This window comes from Nesoenas mayeri (genome assembly GCF_963082525.1).
Source record: "Nesoenas mayeri genome assembly, chromosome: 5".
Taxonomy (NCBI): domain Eukaryota; kingdom Metazoa; phylum Chordata; class Aves; order Columbiformes; family Columbidae; genus Nesoenas; species Nesoenas mayeri.
In genome coordinates this window covers 3643185-3669567 of record NC_137548.1, presented here as the reverse complement: position 1 = coordinate 3669567, position 26383 = coordinate 3643185, and the positions used below count along the sequence as shown (strand labels likewise).

At 45.4% G+C, this 26383-nt stretch overlaps 1 protein-coding gene across 1 annotated transcript in view; it reads left to right on the top strand.

Annotated features, from left to right (window-relative positions):
* Positions 1-1842: 1842 nt before the first annotated feature.
* TMEM260 (transmembrane protein 260) overlaps positions 1843-26383 on the top strand; it is a gene marked incomplete at both ends in the record, with an annotated part of 37896 nt that continues 13355 nt past the window's right edge. Inside the window, 5 exons of the mRNA XM_080345877.1 lie at positions 1843-1960; positions 6890-6921; positions 7639-7790; positions 21347-21524; positions 23944-24057. Coding sequence (XP_080202003.1) covers positions 1843-1960; positions 6890-6921; positions 7639-7790; positions 21347-21524; positions 23944-24057 — 594 coding nt within the window. The remainder of the gene's footprint in view (positions 1961-6889; positions 6922-7638; positions 7791-21346; positions 21525-23943; positions 24058-26383) is intronic.

Here is a 26383-nt window from a genome sequence, read left to right as displayed (position 1 = left end):
CCTAATTTTCCAACGTCTCCACTTAGATCTAATCCACGCGGCTGTTTATTATCCTAGTTACCCTCTTCTATACCTTTTTCATTTGTATTCAAAAGCCTCTCTTTAATCTGTCTCAATTCTCCAGGTACGGCCTCGCCGCTCTTTCGTACAATCCCATAATGATTTCTACGGATGTGTTTTAGTCTTGTATCGATAGGTCTCAGGATGCTATTTGCCTTCTTTAACTACTCCCGCAGCGGGAATCGCCGCTTTTAATATTCTATACGCTGACACCTTCAATCATTTTCTTCACCAGCATCTCGTGTAACCCTGTTCGGGGCGTAAATCTTTATTATCTGTGTACTGCTGCGCTTGTGGCCAGTAGGACCAGGGAAATGATTGTCCCCCTGTGCTGGGCACTGGGGAGGCCAAACCTCCAATCCTGGGGTCAGTTTTGGGCCCCTCACACCAAGAAAGCCCTTGAGGTACTGGAGCGAGTGGAGAGAAGGGAACGGAGCTGGTGAGGGGCTGGAGCACAAGTGTGATGGAGCGGCTGAGGGACCTGGGGGGTTCAGCTGGAGAACAGGAGCTGAGGGGAGACCTTCTGATCTCTGAACTGCCTGAAAGGAGCTTGGAGCCAGGGGGTTGATCTCTTTTCCCAAGTAACAAGCAATAGGACCAGAGGAAATGGTCTCAAGGGGTCTCAAGGGCAACAAAGATGCTGAAGGGAGTGGAGCATCTCCCTTATGAGGAAAGGCTGAGGGAGCTGGGGCTCTTTAGTTTGGAGAAGAGGAGACTGAGGGGTGACCTTATTAATGTTTATAAATATATAAAGGTGAGTGCCATGAGGATGGAGCCAGGCTCTTCTCGTTGGCAAACAATGATAGGACAAGGGGTAATGGGATCAAGCTGGAACACAAGAGGTTCCACTTAAATTTGAGAAAAAACTTCTTCTCAGTGAGGGTGGCAGAGCCTGGCCCAGGCTGCCCAGGGGGGTTGTGGAGTCTCCTTCTCTGGAGACATTCAAGACCCACCTGGACATGTTCCTGTGCGACCTCACCTGGGCGTTCCTGCTCCAGCAGGGGGATTGGACTGGATGATCTTTTGAGGTCCCTTCCAATCCCAAACATACTGTGATACTGTGAAGTTGCACCATTTAGATAGATCTGGGGAACAATTTCTTCCCCAAAGGGCTGTGGGGCATTGGAACAGGCTGCCCAGGGCACTGGTGGAGTCACCATCCCTGGAGGGGGTTGAATAGATGAGGGTCTCAGGGACATGGGGTGGGTTAACGGTTGGACTCGATGATCTTGAGGGGTCACTTCCAACTGAAGCGATTCCATGATTGTATGTTTGTACATGAATGTCACACAGCGGTATTTAAAACACATTTAAAAGTTGATTCTCCAGGAGGCCCCGGGCCCAGCGCGGCCCACGGGCACCGAGGCACAGTCACATCCCTGCGCTGCAAACGCCGCCGCGGTCCCGTCCCGCTCCCGCGACCCCCCCCGCCGCTGCGCGGTGGTTCCGCCCCGTGTCCTCCCCCGCCCCGCGGTGGTGCCGCCCGGCCGCTCGGCCGCACTCACCGAGGGGCGCCCCTCCGCCCCTCCCACTCTGGCTGTACCAAGTCCTCTCGGCAGGGGGAAGAAAGAGGGCGGGAGGCGGAGCTTAATCGCCCCAGCAAGACGGCGGCAGCTGCCTATTCCCTATCTGAGCGCTGTTAATAACGGGCGCTCCAGAGAGCCTGCTCGGGAGGAGCGAGAAGGCGGGCGAAGCGGAGCGTCGTCCCCCCGTGGGACTGAGAAGTGGCACGGCCCGCCCGCTGCGCTGCCGAACCCGGAAGTGGCGGACGCGGAGGCGCACATGGGCGCGGGGGCCGGGAGCGGGGCCGGGGCGGGCGGCGCTGCCGGGGCGCTGGGCGCTGCCGTGGCCGCTCTGTACACGGTCACGCTGCCGCCCGCCCTGCCCGGCGGGGATGCGGGTAACGTACCAGCGCCGCCAGCCCGCCCGAGAGACGGGGAGGGGCGGTGGGGCACCCCCTGGGGCGGGGGCGTGGGGACACCCGCGCTCCGTAGTGGCTGGTGCATCGCGGTTACCCTTCGCGGGGGGTGGTGGAGGATTGAGCCGTTCGGGGCTGGTGCATCGCACTCATCATATAGCGATTCTCATTCTGTAGTGCCTGTAGTGCTATAGGTTGCTCACTCTGTAGCGACTGGTGCATTGCTGTCACCCCATATGGTTATTGTCACCCCATAGGGGCTCTTGCATTACTGTCACCCCATAGGAGTTCTTGCATTACTGTCACCCCATATGGTTATTGTCACCCCATAGGGGCTCTTGCATTGCCATCACCCCATAGGGTTGCTTCACTCCATGGTATTCCTGTCACCCCACAGGGTTGCTTGTTCCATGGGGTTGCTGTCACCCTATAGCATTGCTCATGATGCATTGCTGTCACCCCATAGGGTTCCTGTGACCCCATAGGATTGCTGTCACCCTGTAGAGTTGCTGACTCCATATGGGCTCATGTGCTGCTGTCACCCCATATGGTTGTTGTCACCCTATAGGATTGCTTATTCCATAGTGGCTGGTGTATTTACAATCACCCTGTGTGATTGCTGTCACCCCACAGGGTTGCTCACACCATAGGGTTGCTGTTGCCCCATAGGGTTCCTCATTCCATAGGTGCCGGTGTGTTACTGTCCTCCCATAGGGTTCCTTGCCCCACAGGCACTGCTGTGCAGCAGTCACCCTATGGGGTGCTCACCCCCATAGGGGCTGGCACAATGCAACCCCCCCATAGAGCATTTTCCCCACAACACCCTATTTCGGAGCGCACACCCCCAGAGCTGGGGCACTGCCACCCCCATAGGGTGCCCACCCCATACACAGTCACACCTCGGGGGCGCTTGTCCCCCTCAGGGCCCTGCAGCAGATGTGCTGTCCTGCCAGATGTGGGATGATTTGAAAGGTCTTTTCCAGCCTAAGTGATTGTATGATTGGGTTTCGGGCCGTTGCTTTCTCTGGTCTGTGTGGCCACATTGAAATCTCTGGATCTGTGTCTCTGAAACTGCAACTTGACAAAAGTGACGAACTATCCCAAACAGGACAAAATTCTCCTGTTTGGTCCTTCTGCAGTTTTGTTGGTTTATTCTGGCCTTGCTTAAAAAGTACTTTGCTTTTGCAGCATGTGTACAGCTGTGATTTGGGGATAGGAGGGCTTGGATTTTGTAAGGGTTGCTTTGATTTATTTTAGGTTTTTTTGGTGGAGAAGGTACCCATTATGCTTTCCTTCTTTTGTATCCCAGATGAGCACTGAGTGGGTCTGTCCAACTCTTGGCCATGGCTGGTTTGGGATCCAAGCTGTGCCTTAAATTCCCTGTAAATAAATGGACTTTTAATACATGCATTTATTTTATAGCTTCGGTATGCATGGAGAGGGGGATACATGTTTTAACTCCAACTCTTTAAAATGTTCTGTTAGATTTTGTTTAAAGTTGCATGAAAGACAGTGCTGCTTGGTAAGAGCAGGATGGTTTTGTCTAGCCTTTATTCAGTGCAACTCTTCACACACAAATGTGACATTGAGCAGTGATTCTAATGAGGGTTATTTGATTTAAAGATAACAGGACAGAGCTGGTTTCATGACATAAACCTCATCCTGATTATCTGGCTCTCAGAGCAGGGATTTTGGTACGTAGGCGGACACTGGTGCAAACTTGTCCGCTTTCCCTGTTCCTGTGTTTGGATCAGAGGGACCCTGTTGTCAGAGCTATATTAAAAGAATTACTTTATAAATCCCTTCTCCATAGAGCTTGCAGCCCCCACTCCACACGAGGTGTGCGTGTCCCAGCTGGACTAGCACCCCAATGGCCTTTACTTCGTCTCCCAAGTGTGTAAACGGGCTGGATTTACTCCTTCTGGTCATATTAGTTAATACATGATCATTGATATATTTACCATTATTGCCATTTTGTCTTTTAAAGTCCTCCCCGATGGGAAACGCATCTCTATGAACATGCAGGGTGCCTGCACTCTGTGCTTTTTGTGCTGCATGAAGCCTCGGCAACCTGTTTTTGTATTGTATTTGAGCCTGGGTTTTGCCTCCAGGATGCAAATAACCATTAGCACCCTTGACAAAGTGGATGTGCGTTCTCCCAATGAGGTGATGAATCGGCACTGGGATTCATTCCTTGCTTGATGTGAATTACCCCCGTAGGTCCTGGCAGCGCGGGAATGGGTTCACCCCTCTTTCCATGGGTTATTGTGCTCATTTTATCCCATTTTGGGGGCGGGAGGGGGAATTACTCTTTCCCTAATTTCTGGAGGCATCTGATTCTTCCCAGCCTGGCAGCTGCATATATAGAAATGCAAGCATATATATAATAATACCAAGGACACTAATGGGGAACATACTGCAAACGGGGGTGCAGCAGAGGTGTCCCAGGAGTGGGCGGATTGGGGGCTGGATGCTTTAACAGGGAATTACATTAGAGGAAACCTCTCAACACAGTGTCCCTTGGTTAGCCCATGACCTTGCTCCACATCTCCCCGTTTGGTTTATTTTTGGGTTATTTCCCCAATTCCCATGGGATGCTCCAGTGCTGCCCAAAGTCCCCATGATGGTCCCTGCATGTCCCTGGTTAACGGGGCTCCAACTTGTGCCATCAAAAGCGCTGAAGCTCCTTGTGTGAGTAAAAAGGTGCTTTGCTGGATCTGTTTTCAGGCAGGGAGCCTATATATATATTTTTTATTTTTTTTTTAGCAATCCATGTATGTTTTTAATTGTTCCTGAAGTTTGCAGTAGTTTGAAAATGTCAAAGGCAATAGGTGCTTTCATCGGCAGCTTTCCCGTGTTACTAAGTGTTATAATAAAGAAAGGAGAGAATGAATTTTAGAGCTAATTTGGAAACGTCCACGGATGTTAAAGGAACTTAAAAAAAGATCAAATAAACTCAAGTTAAAAAGAAACCCTAAACCTTCCTACTGATGTTCCAGATATCAGCTCCCAACTTTGCTGGGGATAAATCCATTTTGAGGCCTGTTGCCCGAACACCTTTAGTGAGGAATCAAACTGGACAGTCAGAAACTTATTTAGACCAAGATGATGCAGGAATAAACTCCTCAATTTGAGCCGGTGTCTGAAGACTCTGAAGGTCGTTTTCTCTCATGAGAAATATATTGAAATCAAGTCTGTGGGTGCTGTAGTCTTCCTCCCTGTGTTTTGTCACTTAATAATAGTGCTCAGCACTTATTTAGCCCATATTGTCACTTATATATTGCCCACAGAGGCTGTAAGTGATGCTTGGGTTATATGGGTGGCGATGGAGAATTAACCTGACCTGAAGTGGTGGGTGTTTTGTGAACTGATTTTTACAAGTTTTCTTACTTTTTCGTCCTTAATCTTTACATGTCATAGTTGTGCCGTTGGCTTTCAAAGCTTCCCAATGGCATCCACCGGTACTTTATTATTTCTTCTGGTTGGTTTGTGTCTGTATGGCTTTGCGGTTATTCTCACCTGTGATGTGAACCGATATTGTAGCAACGTGTGTGAACTTAATCTTTAGCCATTTTAGTTCCAATTTTTGCTGTATCCCAAAGGGACTTTAATGAAGATGGAGCCATGCATGGCTTGGGAGCATTCCCATGATGCGATGGGCATCCACCCTTAACCCCTGGGGAACCCCCAAATTAGGATTTTCTTTATGAGCATCATTTTTTGCTGCATGTGGGGAGATCAGTTGCTTCCCAGCCCTGGAGCTGCTGAACACTAAAGGGCTCAGTTTGGGTGGTTTTCCCATTGCATTCGCTTTTTTGGGGCCGTCTCGCAATAGGTTGAAACTTGTATTTCACTTTTTAAATATCTTATTTACTGAGCGTTGAGATTTAAAGGTGCCATTTGTACAATCCTTCTCCTTTGCGTTGGATGGTAAGCATATAATAACATGCGGAAGTTTAAAATATCATTAATTTAGCGTTTAAAGCCAACACTACCCTTTGCTTTGTGTCTTTACCATGGGACAAAGCTACCACGACCATTGTAAAATGAGCTGGACTAGTAAGACCAGACTCTGCAAAACTGCATCATGAAATTTGAGGGAAAGAACGAAAATCAGCCATAATTTTTAATTCCGTCCCCCCTCTTGGTTGTGTCCTTCGTCCTCGAATGTGTTGTGCCTATTGAATATGTTTAATATACACCGCTCAGGAGCATTGCAAAATGCTTCAGTGTCAAGCGCTCTAAAAATGCCAAGTATTATTAACTATTAGGCTAACGTGGATCTTTTTGTGGCGGTAATTTGTCCTGGCATAAAAGGCAAATGAAATGCAAAATGTAAATGGTGTTTCTAATGGGAGCGGCTGACAGGTACAAAAGTTACTTGCGAAGCAAAAGCTGCAAGAATTAATTGAATGTTATTGGAGAGCGGCGTTCCCAGATATGTAGATGCAGATTTGCACGATCGGTGATTATATTTTCCCCCTCTATTAAAACTATAAAGCTGCGGGGTTTTTAATGAGAAACAACCGTGTTGTTTTAGAGACAATGCAGCTTAAGCGCTGCAAACTGTAGTGCTTGAAAGTTATTGAGTCAATTGGGTTTAAATGAAAAACACACATGCACAAATGCCTGCGTTGTGAACATCTCGGGCCATTCTTTACCCGAGCCTACCTATATTTTTACTTATCTGTTCATAAAAGTCTCGCGAAAACACACAAAAGATATTTTGTGCAATGACATCAGAGGGAGAAAATATTCTTAGAAAATTTCATGCTGCTAAATCTCTACAGATTTACAGTTTTATCCAGTCAAATTAATGCAAAACCCCAATGCAAGCATTTGGATTTTGAAAACTTTGGAGGAGTGTCATTTCCTAATAGTAATTATTGGTTTTACATTATTTTTTCACAGGGGAGCTGATCACAGCCGCATATGAGCTTGGAGTAAGTATTAGTTTTATTGTTTAATCAATGCTCTCATTAACAGTTTTAGGAATTAAGGAAGTTTAATTAAGCATGGAGTAAAGTAGATTAATTTATTTTCAAACCACAGTTTTTACTAACTTATAAGTACAGCACGCGACAATTTACTTCAAGTTTTAAATCCAATTAAACTAAATTATAAAGCAAAGGCTTTACTGTATATACAGTAGCTGGCTTATTATCAACCCAAATTTTGTATAAGCTGGGGAGAATAAAATAAATCGGGTTAACAATTTTAATAAGTTTTATTATTTAATAAACTTTATTATGGTGCATGATCCCTTTAGGCAAGACCTTAGGACTGTCAGTGCGGTGGTAATCCGATAGCAGTGTGGTCTTTCAACTTGCTAACCAATAAAATAGTCGAGAAGCTGGAAAAAACAGCCTTTTGAATGACCCTAATATACTGTGAACCCAAACAAGGAGCCCTTTAAGGCGCGCTAATGAAACGTGGCACCTCCTTTTCTCGCCGCCTCATTATTATGGGCGAGACGTGGAGCCAAATCCACTAAGGAAAATAAATATATATATATATATATATATTTGCAGAGTTAAAATTGGTACAAAAGGATGAGAGGTGACCCTCAGAGACCTCCCCCCACCCCTGGCTTATATATTTTTTCTCCTGATTTAATAGAATTTCGCCCCTTTTCAGCCCCGTTATCGCTCTGTCCGTAGGTCGCGCACCCTCCCGGTTACCCCCTGTTCACGCTGCTGGCCAAACTGGCGCTGGGGGTGCTGCCCCTGGGCTCCCCCGCCCGCCGAGTCCATCTCCTCTGCGGCTTCTTGGGAGCAGCTGCTGCCTCTTTGCTTTTTTACACGGTTTTCAGGTAAAGTCATTGGGGGGTGTTATCTCCTTGGCCGGGCTTTTCCCCGCCGGCTCGGGACGTTTCCGACGGTTCCCTCTGTTCCCCTCTAGCCTTTCTCCCTTTCCAGCTGTAATTAGTTCCTCTGATTAACCTAACAGCAGTTTATTCTGAATTTGACCTTCTTTCCTGCACAAAAGCTCGCTCCTTTTAATTTTTTTCTTTCTGTTAAATAATAATAATAGTCATAATAAAAAGTGCGCCCTTTCGCTCGTGCAGACGTGACAGGTTGTTCGGGCTCATTATCACAAATCACCGCTCGGCTTAACTAACCAGAACTAATGAAGTTTGTCGTTCTCGAAAGATGCAGATGGTCTGTTTAAATTAACAGGATGAGCTTCACCTTATCGGGAAAGCGTGAACTCGGTTTAATCGCGGCTCCCGGCGGGGGCGGATGGGCAGTTGCCTGCCCGTGGTACCCACGGACCAGGGCGAGCATCCTCGTTGGTGCCGTCCCCCGGCATGGGGGGACACCGGCCCAAGCCCATCCGCTTTTTCCAGACCTCTAACCTTGGGAGAAAAGGGAACAATCAGGATTTGCACGCGTGGTTTTATTATGGGGGTGTTTTTTAACCCCGCTCCTCTTTGATGTGCGAGTTCTGGCTGCTCTTAACCTCAACCTGACCCATATTTGAGAGGATTATCGCAACACGGACAAACAATTTCTGATGTTCTTTTTTTGCGGGGAAAATAGGGCACGGTTCTGGGCTGTAAAGAGTGAAAATCCGAAATGATATCGGAGCGCTTTGGGATGAGACGGGGCTCTTCCTTACTGAGATTATTGTGACAATAGCCCCTTTCACCCACCCGTTGCCAGAGCTGCGTTGCCACTTGGGAAAACCTTCTAAGTTTCACTTGTTCTCTGAGAAATAAATAGGAATAAATGGGGGGGGGGGACAGACCACAGCCCCAGATCCCTGAGATCATTTAAACTTCAGTCTGTGGAGTCCGTCTGTCCGGCTGCATCTCCCTCTGCCGCAGAGTCGCTTTTTCTACATCCCCTTTCAGTGCATCAGCTCCAAATCACACCCACTGGAATAGCTTAAGTAATTCCTGAATATTCCTATAGGCGTTTAAAATGATTGCTTTTACTGTTGGGTAATACCTGTAATTAAGCCGGCATTATTTAATTTAATATCCTGTATTTTATACTGTATTTGGGGAGCTGGAAGCGGCGCTGCCCTCACAGTGCCAGGCGCAGCCTTAGAGCAAAACTTCTTTTCATTCTATTAAAAACTGCTGCGAGGAGTTGCTAAATATTATATATATTGGGTTCTGATTATATTTTTTAATTATGATTGTTCCTGTTATTACAATCACTATGAAGATCCATCCTGCTTTTTAAACACCAACCTGACCTTTCCTTATGTGCCTGTTTTGTGCCTATGAAACGATGCGATCATCGCTTTAGAAAACGAGGGATGCTGGAGAGGAATCACAGGCTAAATTTGGGAATTATTATTACACTTCTAGAAGTTCGATATTTTTAAATTGTTTTTGTTTAATTGGATTTGGAAACTGTTACTTCTGTCAGATTTAAAACTTGTGTGAAAGAACGGAAAACCTGGAACGGAGAGATGATAGAAGCTATTAGGACTTATAGAAAATTATTTGGTAGATACGAGGCGCTGACAGGATCAATTATTCAGCATAGCAGCGATTGATTTTTGGAAATGAATTGTTAGGTAGCGTGGATCAGTTTTATTGCCAAATTACAGTGTTATGTTTTTCCTTTTAAGCACCTTAAAATTGATTTATTTTTTATGACATTTATTTAACAAAAAAAAGCTTTTTCTTTCTATTACCATCTAATTTAAAATTAAAAAATTGGGCAAGTGTTTATTGGCACTGTATATGTGAAAGCTGTAACTATCTGAAGGCGATGTATTTTGGTTTTAACCGGACTTGTCCCTACTCACAAAGGACCTAAACCGGTCTATCAAATCCCCCCGGTATTTATGATTTAATTCAAATTTAGCTGGTGGGGTGACCGGGGCAAAACAATAAAGCCCCCGCTCCTCGTGCCGCCCGAAACGTGGCCGTTAATATGAGAATATGTAGATGTTAGGCGGACAAATAATTGCTGAAGTTCGGCATCCGTGGGGAGCAAATCTCGCTCCTCGAGCAGCGGCGGGAGGAACCCATCTCTATGGAAATGGGGCTGACGCTGCCCTATTGATCGCGGGGAAGAAGACATTATACAATGTCAGTTGGGTTGTTACAATTTCATTTGTCGTCTGACCTGAACTTAACCTCTAAAAACCTTTTCTTTTCTCCCCACCGGCTTTGCTGTTTACCCTCGCCGGGTTATTTTCTGTGCCTCCCAATACAGTAAATATCTCCCTTTTTTTATTCCCCCCCCCTCCCATTGACTCTTCTTTCTTTTTGTTTGTTTAAGAAGCATTTCCCAAGTTTATTCCTTGGCAGATAAGGACAATTTCTTTTACCGGCGGTTCCCCCTGCAGCCGGGTGCTGTTTGGGATATTACAGCGTGTGCGGGATTAGGATCGAATTTATTCCTCGAACAGATTTCTCCTCTGCCAGGTGATGACTCCACGCAGCCCATGGGCAGCAACCCCAGCATCTTGTTTCTTTATTCATTTTATTACGTTACTCATTCTATTATATGTTTTTAAGCCTGGATTGTGCTCTTTAAAACAAAGTTGAACCACAGCGATGCAAAAAACCCTTTTGTCAATAATCCAGACTATCGCCGAATGAGCCGTTTACCCCTTCGAATTCATTCTCAAATATAGTTTCCCCCCCCCCACCTCCACACAGTCTTAATAAATTGCTTGTAATTGTCGTAAAATGGCATTTACAAAGAGTTTTCTCAGACTGCTTGTAACTCAAATAATTCATCTTTGCTTTGAAACAGGGCGGGGAGCAGCTTTGTGTTTTTAGGATGCAGCAAGTGCGGCTATAGGATTGTTGCTTTAAACAACTGTTTTATTTGTTTTACTGTGGGAGGCAAAGCATAGCAAGTTTACAAAGTAAACCAATTATCTTCTTATAATATGATGGCCAGAGTGTCATTTTTTTGCACAGATGGTGCATTTTTTGCATTCGCTGTTGCAAAGAGCAATAAGATGCTTTCCCCTGCTTTTAAGTGCATTATTTTTTGGTATATACCTTTCATAGCTTGGCTGTTTTGCTGTATCTAAATATACAAAGCTAATTTATTGCAGGGGCAGTAGCAGCGTAGAAAGTGTCATTGCCCAAGTGCTTCTAGTAAGTTTTTACCAGCTTTATTCCGGCTGAGTTGCACTCAGGTTTTTGAAAAAAGGGAAGATGTTGCATTAAATTAAGCTGTTCATGTCTCTTCGGTTTGCTGTTCTGGGTATCATGTTAAGTTTTGGACTTATGTATATAAAGATATATATATATATATATATATATATATATATATGTATATTCTCTGCCCCACAAACCTTCTGAGCTGTACGTGAAAACTGGAGCCAACTCCTGTCGCCAACAAAAAGGAGCGGTAGGCATGTTGAATAATTAAATCATCAAAATGATGTGATCGTTTAGAAAGCATCAAGGTGTTTTGGAAATGGCGCTGAGGTTTCTTGCTCCTATGTTATGTGTCCTGGAGCTCTCATGGGAAGGTTCTCTGATAAAGACCAGATGTGTTGGAGCATCAGAAGGGTCGGTCACCTTCATGGCCATCTCCAAAGGGACCTCGTGGCTGATGCCCCCCAAAAATTAACCGGTGATGGGAAAAGTTGTCTACGTGTGTTTGCTGGACCAGGAGTTGTCCCCAGGTAGTCTGACTCGTTTTTTTGGGGCACAGTTTGGGGACGATGGAGGGATGGGAGATTAACCCTTCAGCCTGATGTGCTGATGCCCCCTTGACCATCATGGCAAAACAAAATATTGCAATATTTAGGGAAGGAGGAATCTCCTTACAGGATGTGTTTGGATTTTTCCAGATTGCAGATTATCGCAGATTATCGCTGTTGTAGCACGGTGCAAAGGTCTCGACTGTTTCAAAAGGTTTTATGCTTAGTAACTAGTCACAAAGTTTTAGGGGAGAAGAGAAGAAAGGAAGATACTTGAGTATTATTTTGCTTTTAGAAGAGTATCTTCCGTCAACTCTGGCTAATTGATCATATATATATATATATATATTTCCCCCCCCTCTTTTCCCTATAATAAACCAACACTGAGTTCAGTCTGTTTGAAGACATTACCGAATCTGTTCATTTGCATTTTGCTCTAAAGTAGTCACATTAGGCTGCAATAACTCTGCTTCATTTTGAAAGCGGGGCGGGGAGGGGGGGAAAGCAGGGCAAAAACCCTCACTTTTTTCCTTTTTTTAAAGACTGAAGAGCCTTTTCTGACAGCTAGTCAGAGTTAGAATTAGTTCAAGGAAATGTTAATAATGCACTGCCTGGCTTAATCCCTTTGATATCACCAGGTATCCTCCTGTTCATGGGTTAATTGCTTTAAAAGCGGAGGCAATATTCTGAGCGGTGGGCCGCTTCACCTTTTCACAGCTGTTACCATTGAGTGACAACTAAATCCCATGTGTAAGATGAGGAAGAGCTCAATCTCCAATTGGGAGAAAATTTATGTAAACCGCAATCCCTTCAGAATGTGCGGAAGTCACAGACTTTCTTGATTTACTCTGCTTTTCCCAGAAAGCTCCATTGTTCCCTTCCCTAAGTCCCATCAACCCTTTGTAGCGGAATATCACAGCGGCGGCAAGATAGCTTGAAATATATAAATGCTATCATAGCTCTGATTAATAGCGGCGCTTATGAGTCAAGTCTGATAACGGAGCAGCTCTCCACTCAATTTCAGATACCGCTAATGGAATCTGTCTCCTGCAATTGTAATGTGAGAAGGGCTAATTTGCCATGGAGCTTGGAGCTGTCACCAGCCGGGGATTGGGGGGTCAGATGGGACCTGCCAGGTTTTTGCCCTGCAGCTTGTATCTCTCGCTTTGAATAGCGCAGTCCCCTGCCTGCCAGGGAGCTGATAGGCCGCCGAGGGGTTTTATGCCATTCCCTACAATAGCGAAGGGCTGCATGGTCTGACTCGGTAATTGTGAAGCCAGCTCATTTTTTAATTTTATTTCATATTTTTTCCTCCTTTTTCTTTTTTTTTTTTTTTCCTCTTTTCTGCATAATTTCTAATAAGGGGTTTTAACAAATGTCAGATTAGGAAAAGTTTCTGCAATTACAAAAAAACCCACAAACCCTTATTTAAATAGCTAATGTTGGTTCCTATGGAGGGTTGGGGGTTTTTTTTTTGGCTGCTGGAAGTAGACACCGGTTATTATGGGCGCCCGGGATAAAGTCGTACCTATTTTCTAAGGATTGTGAATCAAAGAATGGGTCTAACTAATATACCCTTTCCGCTTACAAAGGCACTGGGAGAGAAGTTCTCACTTTTAGTGGCTGGAAGCACCATTTTTACAACTCACTATTAGAGAAGTGTGAGGAGGGGGCGATATTTATTAAAGCAGTGCAGCTGTAGGTGGATTTTATCGATGTGTCATGAGTTGAGCTGCTCACCGAGCTGCTCTGGAATAGTTTGGCATGGAGGTGTTGAATTTAATTACCAAACTTTCTTGGGAAATGGTTGCTGCAGGTGGGATCTGCTGGACGTCTGGGAGTGTGTGAGGTTTGGGGTCTGGAAGTCGAACAATCGTGGAATGGTTTGGGTTGGAAGGGATCTTATGGATCATCCAGTGCCACCCCTGCCATGAGCAGGGACATCTTCACCAGCTCAGGTTGCTCAGAGCCCCGTCCAGCCTGGCCTGGGATGTCTCCAGGGATGGGAGAATGATGATGATGATGGGAGAATGATGATAGGAATTATTTGGATTGGAAGGGACCTTAAGGATCATCTAGTCCAACCGCCTGCCATGGACAGGGACATCTTCACCCAGGTCAGGTTGCTCAGAGCCCTGTCCAACCTGGTCTTGAACACTTCAAGGAAACGCTCCCTGTTCCGCAATCCTTGCACATGGACTCATCCCATGGCTAATGTCCAGACCCACCAAGATTCCTGCTGCAATCCTGGGGCACCTCACTGCAGAGGTGGCTTGATCCTCCCAGCTGGAGGACCCAAGGTGGTTCCAAGGTGGGCCTTGTGGCTCCAAGACACAAGGGGTGACATGCAAGGTGCCTCTTGCACTTGCTGGTGATATTCACGGGCCCGTATTTACCAAGGGGACAGGCAGAGACTCAGTATTATCCTAGAGAGGTGGTGTTCTTACTGAACATGTCTAGTCCAGAAGGACATTTGCAAGGGGGTGCAAAGACCACCTGGAATATTGTGTCCAGTTGTGGACCCTCAGTTCCAGCAGGACAGGGAACTGCTGGAGAGAGTCCAGCGCAGCCACCAAGATGCTGAAGGGAGTGGAGCATCTCCCGTGTGAGGAAAGGCTGAGGGAGCTGGGGCTCTGGAGCTGGAGGAGACTGAGGGGTGACGTTGTTAATGGTGATCAATATGGATGGGTGAGTGTCAGGAGGATGGAGCCAGGCTCTTCTCGGTGACAACCAATGGTAGGACAAGGGGTAATGGGTTCAAACTGGAACACAAGAGGTTCCACTTAAATATGAGAGGAAACTTGTTCCTGGTGAGGGTGGCAGAGCCTGGCCCAGGCTGCCCAGGGGGTTGTGGAGTCTCCTTCTGTGCAGACATTCCAACCCGCCTGGACACCTTCCTGTGTAACCTCATCTGGGTGTTCCTGCTCCATGGGGGGATTTCACTGGATGAGCTTTTCAGGGCCCTTCCAACCCCTGACATTCTGTGACCAGCTCCCCTTAACCAAAAATCCTCACTAGCTCAATACTCCTTACCCAGGCTGGAGCATCCCCTCTTCAGCTTACGGTGTTTCAATACAAGAATTTTTTAAAAGGGTAAATAAGTAGTGGCAGCCCCTAGCTGGGTGTGAGGATCTTATCGAGAAGAAGTGGCAGTCCGTGCACGTGGTGGGTGGCGAAGATGCTGCCTGCTCACCCCAACCCCAAGACATCACGGGAACACGAAGTTGCCTGATTCTGAAGCCCCATTTGATGCAAATAATGGCAGTCACTTATAACCAAAGTGCCCTCTTTGTTTTTTGGAGAGATCTTTTTATGGTGGTCCTGCCTGTTTGCATAATTTCTATCCTCTCCTTGCGGCCATGAAGACACTCAGCCTGGATGGGGAAGCCAAGCCGTGCTTTCCTACCTCCTCCTCCAGCACCGGGAGCAGAAGCTTTAGGCAGGGCTTAAGTGGCTTATTCAGCTCCAGGTCCTTGAGGAAGAATAAAATCTGGTTTGCTATTCCCTGTAGTACCTGCGCCGGCTCTTCAGCGCTGAGAGCAAGAGAAACCGCCTTTTGTCCATGGAGTGTTTGTGAGTAAGAGGCAGGCAAACCCACAGGGACTGGGGGGTTTGGGGATAATTATTGTTACTTAGGTCCTAAACTCATGTTTGGATTTTTATTTTTGTTTTCTTTTTAAATAGTTCTTCTATTTCTGCACCACTCCACCTGCATGCTTAGAATATATCTGTGGAAAGCCTGGTTGTTCAGTCTTCCTTCTTTTTAAGCCTACATCAAAATAAAGTGTGGTTTTTTAGAACTTAAACAAGTGCAACCTCTTAATTTAAATGTGAGATGTTTAATATTTCATGTACTGGTCTGTTATACTGCAAAATAAAAATACATTGAAGGGATGTATCTTTGCTACTGCAAAGTCGCAGAAGTGCAGAGCCAGAAGATGCTGGTGATGTGCTGCTGACATCAGGGTCATCATCTGCAGGTGCAGGGAGAGACTGGCATTAAAATAATAATAATAACAATAATAATAATAATAATAACAACCAGTTTATTAGTGGAGAGTTTAAAAAGTGTGAGAGTTTTATCTTATTCCACTGAGCCAAAAAAATAAGAAGAAGATGTGAGGCTGAGATCTGTTACCTATAAAGTTTTGGAGGGAACAGGAGGCAAAAATAATCAGCTTATTTCAGTAGGTGCAGATAGGTATTTCCAGTGTTTAATACATCAGCTTCAAATATAAAACGCTCTGATTATCTTACTTTTCTTCTTTATGAATCCAGTGCGCTGAAGATTGAAACAATTTAATAAATTCCAATTCCCCTCCACATATAGCTTTAAAACAGTCATTTCAAAGTTTTTGCGGATTATTAAATATAAAATGCCTGCCATTATTTTCTAAATAAAAAGTAAAATGCCAATCCAGTCCTTTGTTAAATGCGTGTAGATGTAACCTGTGCTCTTGGCCAACAGTTTTGCCAAAATTAGAGGAGAGGCTAAATTTTAAATAGCAAGCTGACATTTTAGTGATTGTCAGCAAATGGGAAGCTAAAAACTATAATTGCAAAAACAGACTAAAATACCTAAGTCCAGTTTTCCTCATTGTTCCTGCAAACTCTTGGTAAAAACCTACAGCTAAAATATTCCTTATTAAAGCAAGTTTCTATTGCCTGCATCTCTGGAGCTGAGGGCCGACCACACATTCTTTCACTCGGATGCCTGAAAAGGATAACAAAGTAATAACTATTTATTTTTAAGTCTTTTATGTTTAGGGATGCCATGGGAAAATATTTCTCACAAAGGACTGTGTGACCTCTCCTTTGCTGACTGTTTCCGTCCCTTCCAAGTGCATTTTCCGATGACGGGAATTTCTGCCCGTGTTCAGAAGGTTGCAGTTGGTTGAGCGATAGGAAGGGGCCTTCTTCCCACTTGTTTGGTTTTTATAAAGTGCTCCATGTGCTTTGGGCAGGTCTTGCCCCAAATGGGTTATTTTGCAAAATCAAAAATACAAACTGTTCCTCCATGTAAGCTAGAAAGTAGCTTTTATTAGAATCTCTTCTTCAGTCCTTCTTGAAGTGGGCTGGATGGTGGTAGAGCTGTGATACTACTGGGAAAATCTATGAAGACTTTCCCACTGTTGCATTGACTGGAAATCTTCTTTCATGAGCTGATTTCTGTGTGCCAAGGCTGCTCTGAGGACGGGGTGTTCCTACTATGAATGCTTCCTTCTAGGTGACCCAGCCTTCTTCTCCAAGAGATGGTCCCTACATAGCCCAAGCCCAGGATCACCCCTCCATGGTACAGAACATTATAGCGGGGTTTTGTGCACCTTTTGCTCTTCGTAAAGCTTCTCTTCTTGAGGGAGTCACTGCAAGGTAGCTTGATACCTGCACCATTTTCACAGATGGACACTGGATGGTTATTACCATTGCTGTAGCTTCATTGTTGGCAACCCATTGATCCTCTTGTTCCAGTCATCTGTTCTTTTTCATACTGGTTCCAAAGACTGGGGGAAACGTGCTGGATTTGGAAGCAACGGGAGAAAGCCCTCCTAGGTGTTGCTTTTACGTGAGGCCAGTAAAGGATTCAGCTGTCATGGGTCATTGCCATGTTTTTTGTAGCACCTCAACTGTATTTGAAAAATGTGTTTGAAGACAGAAGCGTGAGTCTAAGTCAAGTGAGGGTAAATCTCTGCCGCTCTCTGCTCTGGAGCCCTGATGTGTTGTCAAAAGGAGAGACCATGTTAAGAAACTAAAAGATGTTTTCAGAAAAAAACCCCAGCTGTTTCCTTCTCCTGACCATAGTGCACCTGCAAGCCTCCAACCAATGTAGATGGAAGAGTGTACATCTCCATCCTGGGTGGCAGGGACTGGAAGCTGTGTACTTGCTTCTTGTCCAGCAAGACTTCACTGCAGGAATCATTTGCAGACCTGGTGTTTGATTTTGGGGAGACATGTGTCTGTGTACCCTGAGAAAACCCCTTCTTACCTTCCACACAAAAAAATGGCTTCTTGGCTTTGTTCCCTCTCCATCTTGATATTGATACTTGAGTCGTTGAGCTTTTGCTGCGGTTATGGGAAGTCTCCTTTAGCCCTTGCATTAACCTTCTACAACATACTCTATCTTAACCACAAAAATGCTGTCTGTGCCTGTAGTAAAAGCAGCCGTTATCTTCTGACTTCCTAATGTCCTGCTTCCACCTGCAATGTATTGTCACCAACAGCATCTTCAGCTGTAGATTGCACTGTCCTCCTTTGGAAATCTTCATCCTCTTTCTTGTCTTCAAGCTTCTTGACCTTGAGTCCAGAGCTCTGTCCCATCCCTTTACTCTTTCAGTTTTATTTTATTCAGTCTATTTTAGTCAAATTTTTGTGCCTGTTCCATTCTTCAATCTCTTTCTGCCCTACCTGACTAAACACCCACCAGTGTCTTTCCCACCTTGAAATTATTCTTTGGTCCAAAGTGCTGTAGCTGGCTGACCTGTGGTGTCTGTGCCTGAGCTGCTTTGTCACCTCCTTGGACAGTATGTGGGCTTGGGGGCCATCTTGGTTCTAAGGCAAGAGAGACTCAACACAGTGTCACACCATGCTGGAGAAGTCCAAGAGGCTGCCAGATGGCAGTGTGCAGTGGTGCATGGACATCCTTCAAAATGAGCAGAATAACTGTTTTAGCCCAGGCATGAGGCAGGGTTGATTTAATTTGATCCCAGCATCACGCTGACATAGTTGCATGGGATTCATTTCTGCATGTCCTGCTGGTTGATGCTACTTTGCACCATGAACTGTTGCATTGAGTAGACTTGCTGGACGTGTTTTTTATTCTGCTGGGTGGTCTTCATCCTCATCTGGAGATACCTGGCCTCATTCCTTGCACTTCCCAGAGTGTTCCCTTCTGAATCAGCAAGCTCATAAATCCACCATTTTTCCATTGCTGGTAACAGAATCTGGAAAAACTTGCAGTCTCCAGCTTGTATTACCCAAGGTGATTGTCTTGATGTTCTTCAAGAATGTGAGACTTCTTTTTAGCATCTAGGATATTTAAAATCGCAGAACAGTTTGGGTTGAAGGGACCTTCCAAGCTCATCCAGTCCAACCCCTACCATGAGCAGGGACATCTTCACCAGCTCAGGTTGCTTAGAGCTCCATCCAACCACTTGTAGGAGCTTAGTGCTCCATGCGTGCAACCTGCTTTCACAAAGTCAGTGTAGCAGCCTGGCTTTCTCATGAGTTTCATGGGAAACTAAAGATGACTCTGGCTCTGTGACAAACCAACATGTGGACCATGCTCAGCGCTGGATCTTGACCTTGTGCTGGATGGTTTGCGGAGGTGTCCCGTACCCCACACAGCTGGCGTAAGTCTTTAAGCTTTGGGTTGAGTAGCTTTTGCTTAAGCCTTATTTCATAAAACCTGAATTGCAGGTTTGAGAGTGTTTATCAAGAAGACGGCATTTCTTTCATCTCATTTGAACTGTAATGATACACTTGAGTCTTTTCTGGGAAAGACAAGGAAAATTGGTAAATGATTGGGACATTTGCCTAAAATGCTGCTTTTCATATGAAGGTTTTGGCAGGTTGTTTTAACTTGTTTTACCTTATTTACCTGCTAGACTTTTGAAGGGATTCACAAAGTTGTTTCTTTAAAAGTTTGTGCTGTCCCAGTGCCTCAACACCCTCATGGGGAAGGAGATACTGGTACTTTGCCTGATTTCCTGCAGTTCCACCTTTCTTCAAAAGCTTATAGAGCGCTTTACAGACACAGGTTTAGCCTGAAACAGTCCAGCCTTCTATCAGTTGGGAATTTTCAGAAGTTTTTTCCCCCCTTTTGTTGATTTTTCAAGACTCCTTCCTACGATCTCGATGCTGAAGCTCTGTTACCCTGAGCTTGTCTCGCTTTGGCCTCGGACATCTGAGAGTCAGTTTCTTTTTCCCTAATGTTAACTAAACTGCCTTACTTCTTGTCCTCCAGCTACCTGCTGCAGATCTCAAAATGCTTTACAGAGGAGATAAAAATCATTAATCCTGTTTTGCAGATACCTGGGGCAGCAGCAGAGAACTGGCTTGCCCCAGTCCACCCACGATGTCAGTGGTAGGAGCAGGAGTAGAGACCTGATCTTCCCAAGCCCTCAAAGAACTACAGAATGGTTGGGTTGAAGGGACCTCTGGAGATCACCCAGTCCAACCCACCTGCTCATGCAGGGTCACAGAGCAGATCACACAGGGTTGTGTCCAGGCGGGTTTGAATGAGTCAGAGAAGGAGACTCCACACCCGCTCTGGGCAGCCTGGGCCAGGCTCTGATTCCAGTGCTCATCCCACTCCTTTCCTCCCCATGAGCCCTGCTTCCGATTTTTAATGGATTAAAAAGCCCCGTTCTGACTGCACAATTCCTCCTTTGACATCTACAGGAACAGGCTGGCCTTTCAGTGTACTTGAAGTCATTTTGGGAAGGTAGAAAGAAAGTCCAACCAAAGAGAGGAGCCCTTGTCAGAGAGCGCTGTGCCAGCAGCTCCCTCATCTCTGTTCCTAGGGGCTGTAGGTTTTGTTTCTTTGGTCTCTATTTATCTCAGAATTACATGAGGAATCCAATAAGCAAGTCCTATGTGGTTGTCCACTCTCTGTTCCCTGATGGGCAGAACAATCCACCTGGGGACTTTGGCTGTGCTAGAGGATATGGCCGATATTTAGGAGCAAATTACATGAGTAGCTTGATGAAGAAGTTGGCTAGTTTATTATCTTTTTTTTACCTTATTTACCTGCTAGAATTTTAAAGGGATTTACGAAGTTGTTTCTTTAGAAGTTGGAAACGTTAAGCTAAGAAACTGGAAGTGCATGTACCTGCTATGGGACAAGAAAAATACCTCATTTGTCTTAGAGCCTGGCTTATTTTCACAGGTAGATGGTAAATTTCTGGAGAGGAGTTTTGACCATAGTCGCAGCTATTTCTCTCTTTGGATAAGGTGTGATCGAGCAAGTTTTGGTGCCCTACACGGCATCTTTTCAGGGTGACTTCCCAAAGGGGAGACCTTCCAAACAGGCAGAGCCAGAGCTTCCCCCGATGCAACAGGAGTTGGACTCAATGTTCCTTGTGGGTCCCTTCCAACTCAGGACTTTCTATGATTCTATAACTGGGTGGGAAGAGCTGCTATTGCAGAAAAAGAGGTTTCTTGGGCTAAATCTCTCCTCGCACCGGAGCTGACACTCATTTGCCTCTCCCTGCTGGGACGATGGGCACCACAACCCTCACCCACCCCTGAGACTCTCCAACCTCCCCTCTGGGAAAGCTCTGCTAATGCTGTCCATCACGAATAGCTCTAATCCACTTTTTATTCAGCACCTCAATGAATTCAAGGCTGCACCCTTGCTGGCATCTCCTCCGAGGGAGAGCATCCTATTAGAGCCGTGACTCCCTGGCTTGGGTACCGCGACCCACTGGGCCATCACTCGCCGAGGGTTTCTGGACCGAAATTCAATCCTGGAAGCTTTCATGGCGCTCACAAGAAGAAGCCGACGCTTTGGTGTTGGGTGGCTGGCAAATAGACGGGCTGGCTAATGCCTGCTCTTCCTAATTGCAATTCAGCGCCAAGAAATTATTAGGAAGATATTAACCATATAATGTTTTGGCAGGGTGCTGGGTGGCAGTCATCATTTCTGCTGCTACAGTATGTTTAAAAAAAAAATAAGAAGGACAATAAAGTAGGCTTTTTTTGTTGGAAAAGAAGATTTCATGTTATCTGTGTTTGCAGGCTTTCTGGCTCATATGCTGGAGGAATCCTTGCTGCGGGGGTGTTTTCATTTTCTCGTCTAACATGGCAGTGGTCCATCGCGGCGGAGGTTTTCAGCTTAAACAATCTGTTTGTGGGGCTGCTGATGGCTCTCACCGCGCATTTTGAGGAGGCATCCACTGCAAAAGAGAGATCAAAGGTAAAACATCTCAAGCAAAGTGAATAGTTCATTAGTTTGTTGGGTTTTTTTTAAATTAGTTATCACTTCTGTTTAATTTCCTATTCATTTAGTGCTGCTTTAGTTTTGTTTAAATGCAGAAGACCAAATTTTGGGACTTGTTTCAGCACCTGTGCTGGGTGGTGTCCATCCCTGACCTGCCTGGATGTTCTGAAGTGCCAAACATTGGCAAACTTGTCCGCTTTGCTGGAGGATTGAGTTGGGACCTGTTGGATGGGTTTGAGGTTTGGTTGTTTCATACGCGCAGGGTGGAAACAGGAAAAGCAAAAGCATTTCTATTTAAATGTTCCAGTGCAAAGTTCGGTTTCTTGCATCAAAGACTCAAACTAGGCTGTGGGTGTTCAAGCTTTTGGTTTTGGAACTGATATTTTTCCTTGGGGTAAATAGATAAATTTTACAGAAAACATGGAGTCAGAAACCCAGATTTCTGCTGAAAAACAGAAACAACCAAATTTGCAATCAATTCTTCTTTTGAAATTAAACGTGCCCCTAAAATAATGGCATTTTTAAATACAGAGACTTTAAATTTCATGCTATATTGTCTACTTTATAAACAGACTAGGCAGCCAAATGATATTTTTACTTGGCAGTCTTGTCCTTTGTACTTCTATTTGCCTGAACATCTGATCTCTTCTCCTGTCACAGACTTGCCTGCTGTGACTCCTGTAAATTGTGTGAATAAAAGGATTTTTGTCAGGCTAGGCTAGAATTTCAGGAGTCTGCAGTGGTAGTTTACTCAGCTTCATAAGTTCTCAAATAATATGTTTTATCAGTGGTTACAGAGACCTTGTTTCACCATTGGACTTTTTTTTGCTTCTCCGATGAGTCCTGTCCCAAGATCCCTACAACCTGAACTGCATGAAGGTGGAGCTGGGCATTTTCCAACCTGCTCCCATGTTCCACATACCCAGTGTCCTATGGGATTTTCAGATGAGATTTTCAGCAGCAGTTAAGGAGCTTGTTTCGGTGGTTTTTGGGTGTCTGGCATCCCATGCCTTGAAGCAACGAGGCTGCCAACAGCAGGCTCACAGCTCTTTTCATAAATCAGATGGTCATGCAAACATCTTCAGGGCTGTGTTTGGAGTTCATCAATACACTCGAAAAATTACTGAGGTTGTTCTGAGTCCTGCAGACTCAGAGGTTGTTCTGAGTCCTGCTCTGAAGCCCACAGATGTTTTTCTGATGTTGTGGCAGGTGTTTCCGTGACAAGGGGTTGGGGTTGAACTAGATGGCCTTTGAAGGTCACTTCCAACCCAAACCATTCTATGATTCTATGAACTTGGAATCCTGGACAGTCAAAAATTACCAGGTGATCCCATCACCATGCCAAGGCAAGTGTTTGCATCTCACATGCCATCCTCACCGAGGACTGAAATAAGCAGGGGACTATGCTCTGATGATCTCTGGATGTGCTCTCCTCCTTGGAGCTGACCATGAAGGTGACAATGGGTTGTCGTCTCCTGTCCCAACAATGTCTGTGGGACTCAGGTGGCTTTTTGCCCACTGAGGAGCTGCCACGGGGCTTGACTTCAGGGTCTAACTTAGAGTAAGTGGCCAGTGATGGAGGAAGAGGAGGCAAATTGAGAAGTTGAAATATGTAGTTGCTCTTTTAGCCTCGTCCTGCCCCAGTGAACGAAAAGGACTCGTCACTGGTCTGGTGGTGTTGGGACAGAGGAGGGTGAGATAACGAGAGGTTTTCCTTAGCATCAGCCAGGGATGGCCACGGTACCAATAACAAACCTGTGAATAATCCTCAGTGAGTACCAGAAATACCCTGCACTGGGCTGCATAGTCTACATACATTACCTTTATCAGAAAACTCTTTCAAAGATGCTTGAAAATGAGCTTTTAGACTAACGAGGGATATTGCATTTAATTCCCTTGCTTAGGAAGTTTGTGTAGCCCTGACTTTAGCCCTCTGTGCCCGGCGAAGAGGAAAAAAAATCATTCTTGTTATATAAAATGAGGTCTCTGTACACAATGGCATTATTTTAGGGTATGGCTTCAGAAAACTTCACGTCATTTGGGTTTAACTGCTCAACAGTCTCTCCTGTGCTGCAGGGGGTCAGGATTTGGACCCTGTCGCATCGTGATGACATGATGGTGCTGCAGATGGTCTTTGTATGCATGGAGACATAGCTGTTGCACTGGATGCTTCTTAAATAACATTTTCTGTTAAACAAGTGAAATCTGGCTGTAAATAATCAAAAATAGCCTGTTACCTGTGTTACATTTGAGTGGTGCTCACCAATGTAATTGCCTTTCTCCTGCATGCCGTGGGCCACACTGAAGCTCTTTTAGTCTCTGGATGTTTTTGCAAATTGTAAAGAGTTAATTGCTAATGTGCTTTTTTTGTTTTGTTTTATATTTCCTCTTACAGATCTCTAAACTTGGTGCCTTTTGCTGCGGGCTCAGTCTGTGCAATCAACACACCATAGTGCTTTATATCGCTTGTATCGTGCCTTGGGTTCTCTGCCGGCTTTTCAGAAAGACGGTACGTATTTTGCTGACCTCTGCTTTTGTGAGTCATTCTTCTTCCCAAGTTATTGGGCCATTTTTATGTTGATGTGCAGACAGAGACAGTTGGTGGTTTGTCTAAACTAGTCGGTCATAACCTGTTGAAGTTATGGCCCATCAGTGTGACACCAGAGCCACTGATGATGATGTAGAGGCTTTCACACCAGGAATCTGTGACCTGCCCCAGCAAATACTCTGTACACAACCATGAGACCAATGCTCAGAGCTAAAAACTGCTCAGCGTGTAGGAAATAAGAGCATGTTCAATGACCTACCAACCAGGAAAGCAGCTAAATCTCTGTTGATGAGAAGTCACCGGCACGTACAGTCTGGGCACTGCTTCTCCTGGCTGGTGGCACTGACTTTCTCATGCCATCCGCTCATCTGGAGATGGATTCTTGTATATTGATTCCCTGGTGGTAGTGAACAAAAGCTGTGTCTGCTCATTGCAGAGCATCTTGTGACTGCTGTTGATAGTTGAAGGTGCAGCTGGGATAAGTAGAAGGATGCAGAGGCTTCTCTCTAGAAGGAAGTCCTCTTCAGCATCTCCTTGGGATGTGCCAGGCTCGGCGGCCTCCAGCTCTGGTGCAGCCAGGACTTGTGAATCCTACAAGAGATCAGCTCTGAGGTGAAGACCACCTGGCTCATGCCAGCTGGAGAAGACTAAAGGAAGGAGAACTGCATCCAGCTTTGGAGCTCTCAGCACAGGACACACATGGACCTGCTGGAGAGAGGCCAGAGGAGCCACAGAAATGATCTGAGGCTGGAACAGCTCTGCTGGGGACAGGCTGAGAGAGTTCAGTTGGAGAAGAGAGGCTCCAGGGAGACCTTATTGTGGCCTTTCCAGACTTAAAAGGGGCCAATAAGAAAGATGAGGACAGACTTTTGAGCAGGGCCTGTTGTGATAGGACAAGGAGTGATGGTTTTAAACTAAAGGAGGGAGATTCAGGCTGGACGTGAGGAAGAAATTGTTGTCCCTGAGGCTGGTGAGAGCCTGGCCCAGGTTGGCCAGAGAGGTGGTGGCTGAACCATCCCTGGAGACATCCCAGGCCAGGCTGGACGGGGCTCTGAGCAACCTGAGCTGGTGAAGATGTCCCTGCTCATGGCAGGGGGGGCACTGGGGGATCTGGGAAGGTCCCTTCAACCCAAACTATTCTGTGATTCTTTGATTCTAAGGCTGTCTTCTGGTGAAACTGCAAGCCCCAGTTCTGGTCAAATATATCCCTTTCATCTCTTACAAGAGATCTCATTCTCAAGATGTCTCGTCTTCTACACCTCTTTATTAAACTTGCTCATTGTGTAAGAAGGTGAAAACACCTTGCTGCATGCCTGGCTTGTGAAGGTGACACACATCCATGTGGATGAGGCTCCTGAGTGATGTTCAGGCTCTCTGCAATGCTCCTGTCTTCTGTAGGTGATCTGGGAGTCAATGCATCGGTCTGGATGTAGACGTGTTGTAGAAAGTCTGCTTTGCCCTGAAAACAGCTGCACATCTCAATGATGCAGGTGCTCTGATAACTTTGCAAGTGGCCCTGAGAAACCTTCGTCTACTCCCCAACTCTCTCTTGCCCCCATGCAGGTGACAGTTGGGCAGGTTTCTGCTGGGCCTGTCCTGCCTGTATTTTTCCACCCTCAACTTGATAAATCAATGTGGTTCCAAGTAATGGCACAGGGTATAACTAAGCTGAGAGCAAAAGCATGAGCTGCAAGAGATAAGATGCAGCTCGGACAAGCTTGATCCAAAATCTCTTCAGCATCTCCAGCAAACCCCTTTCTGACTATATATTTCCATTAACACAATGAAGATGCACTTCTGCAATATATTTCCATTAACACAATGAAGATGCTCTTCTGCAATATATTTCCATTAACACAATGAAGACACACTTCTGCAATATATTCTATTGCCATTAACACAATGAAGATGCACTTCTGCAATATATTTCTGTTAACACAATGAAGACGCACTTCTGCAATATATTATATTGCCATTAACACAATGAAGATGCACTTCTGCAATATATTTCCATTAACACAATGAAGACACACTTCTGCAATATATTATATTGCCATTAACACAATGAAGACGCACTTCTGCAACGTATTTGTGTTCTTCAAACAGAGTTTTTTTTTTCTTTCAATCTCTGATTTCCAGTGAGGACAATCCAGTTCCACTATAATATTTCTGACTAGTATTCCTGTAGTGTCTGCTGCAGAAAACCAACTCATAAGAGGGATATTTGATGGGAAAAAGACACATTTTTAAGTCAAAAAGCTGTCTCCTGAAGGAAGTGTGGCCACCA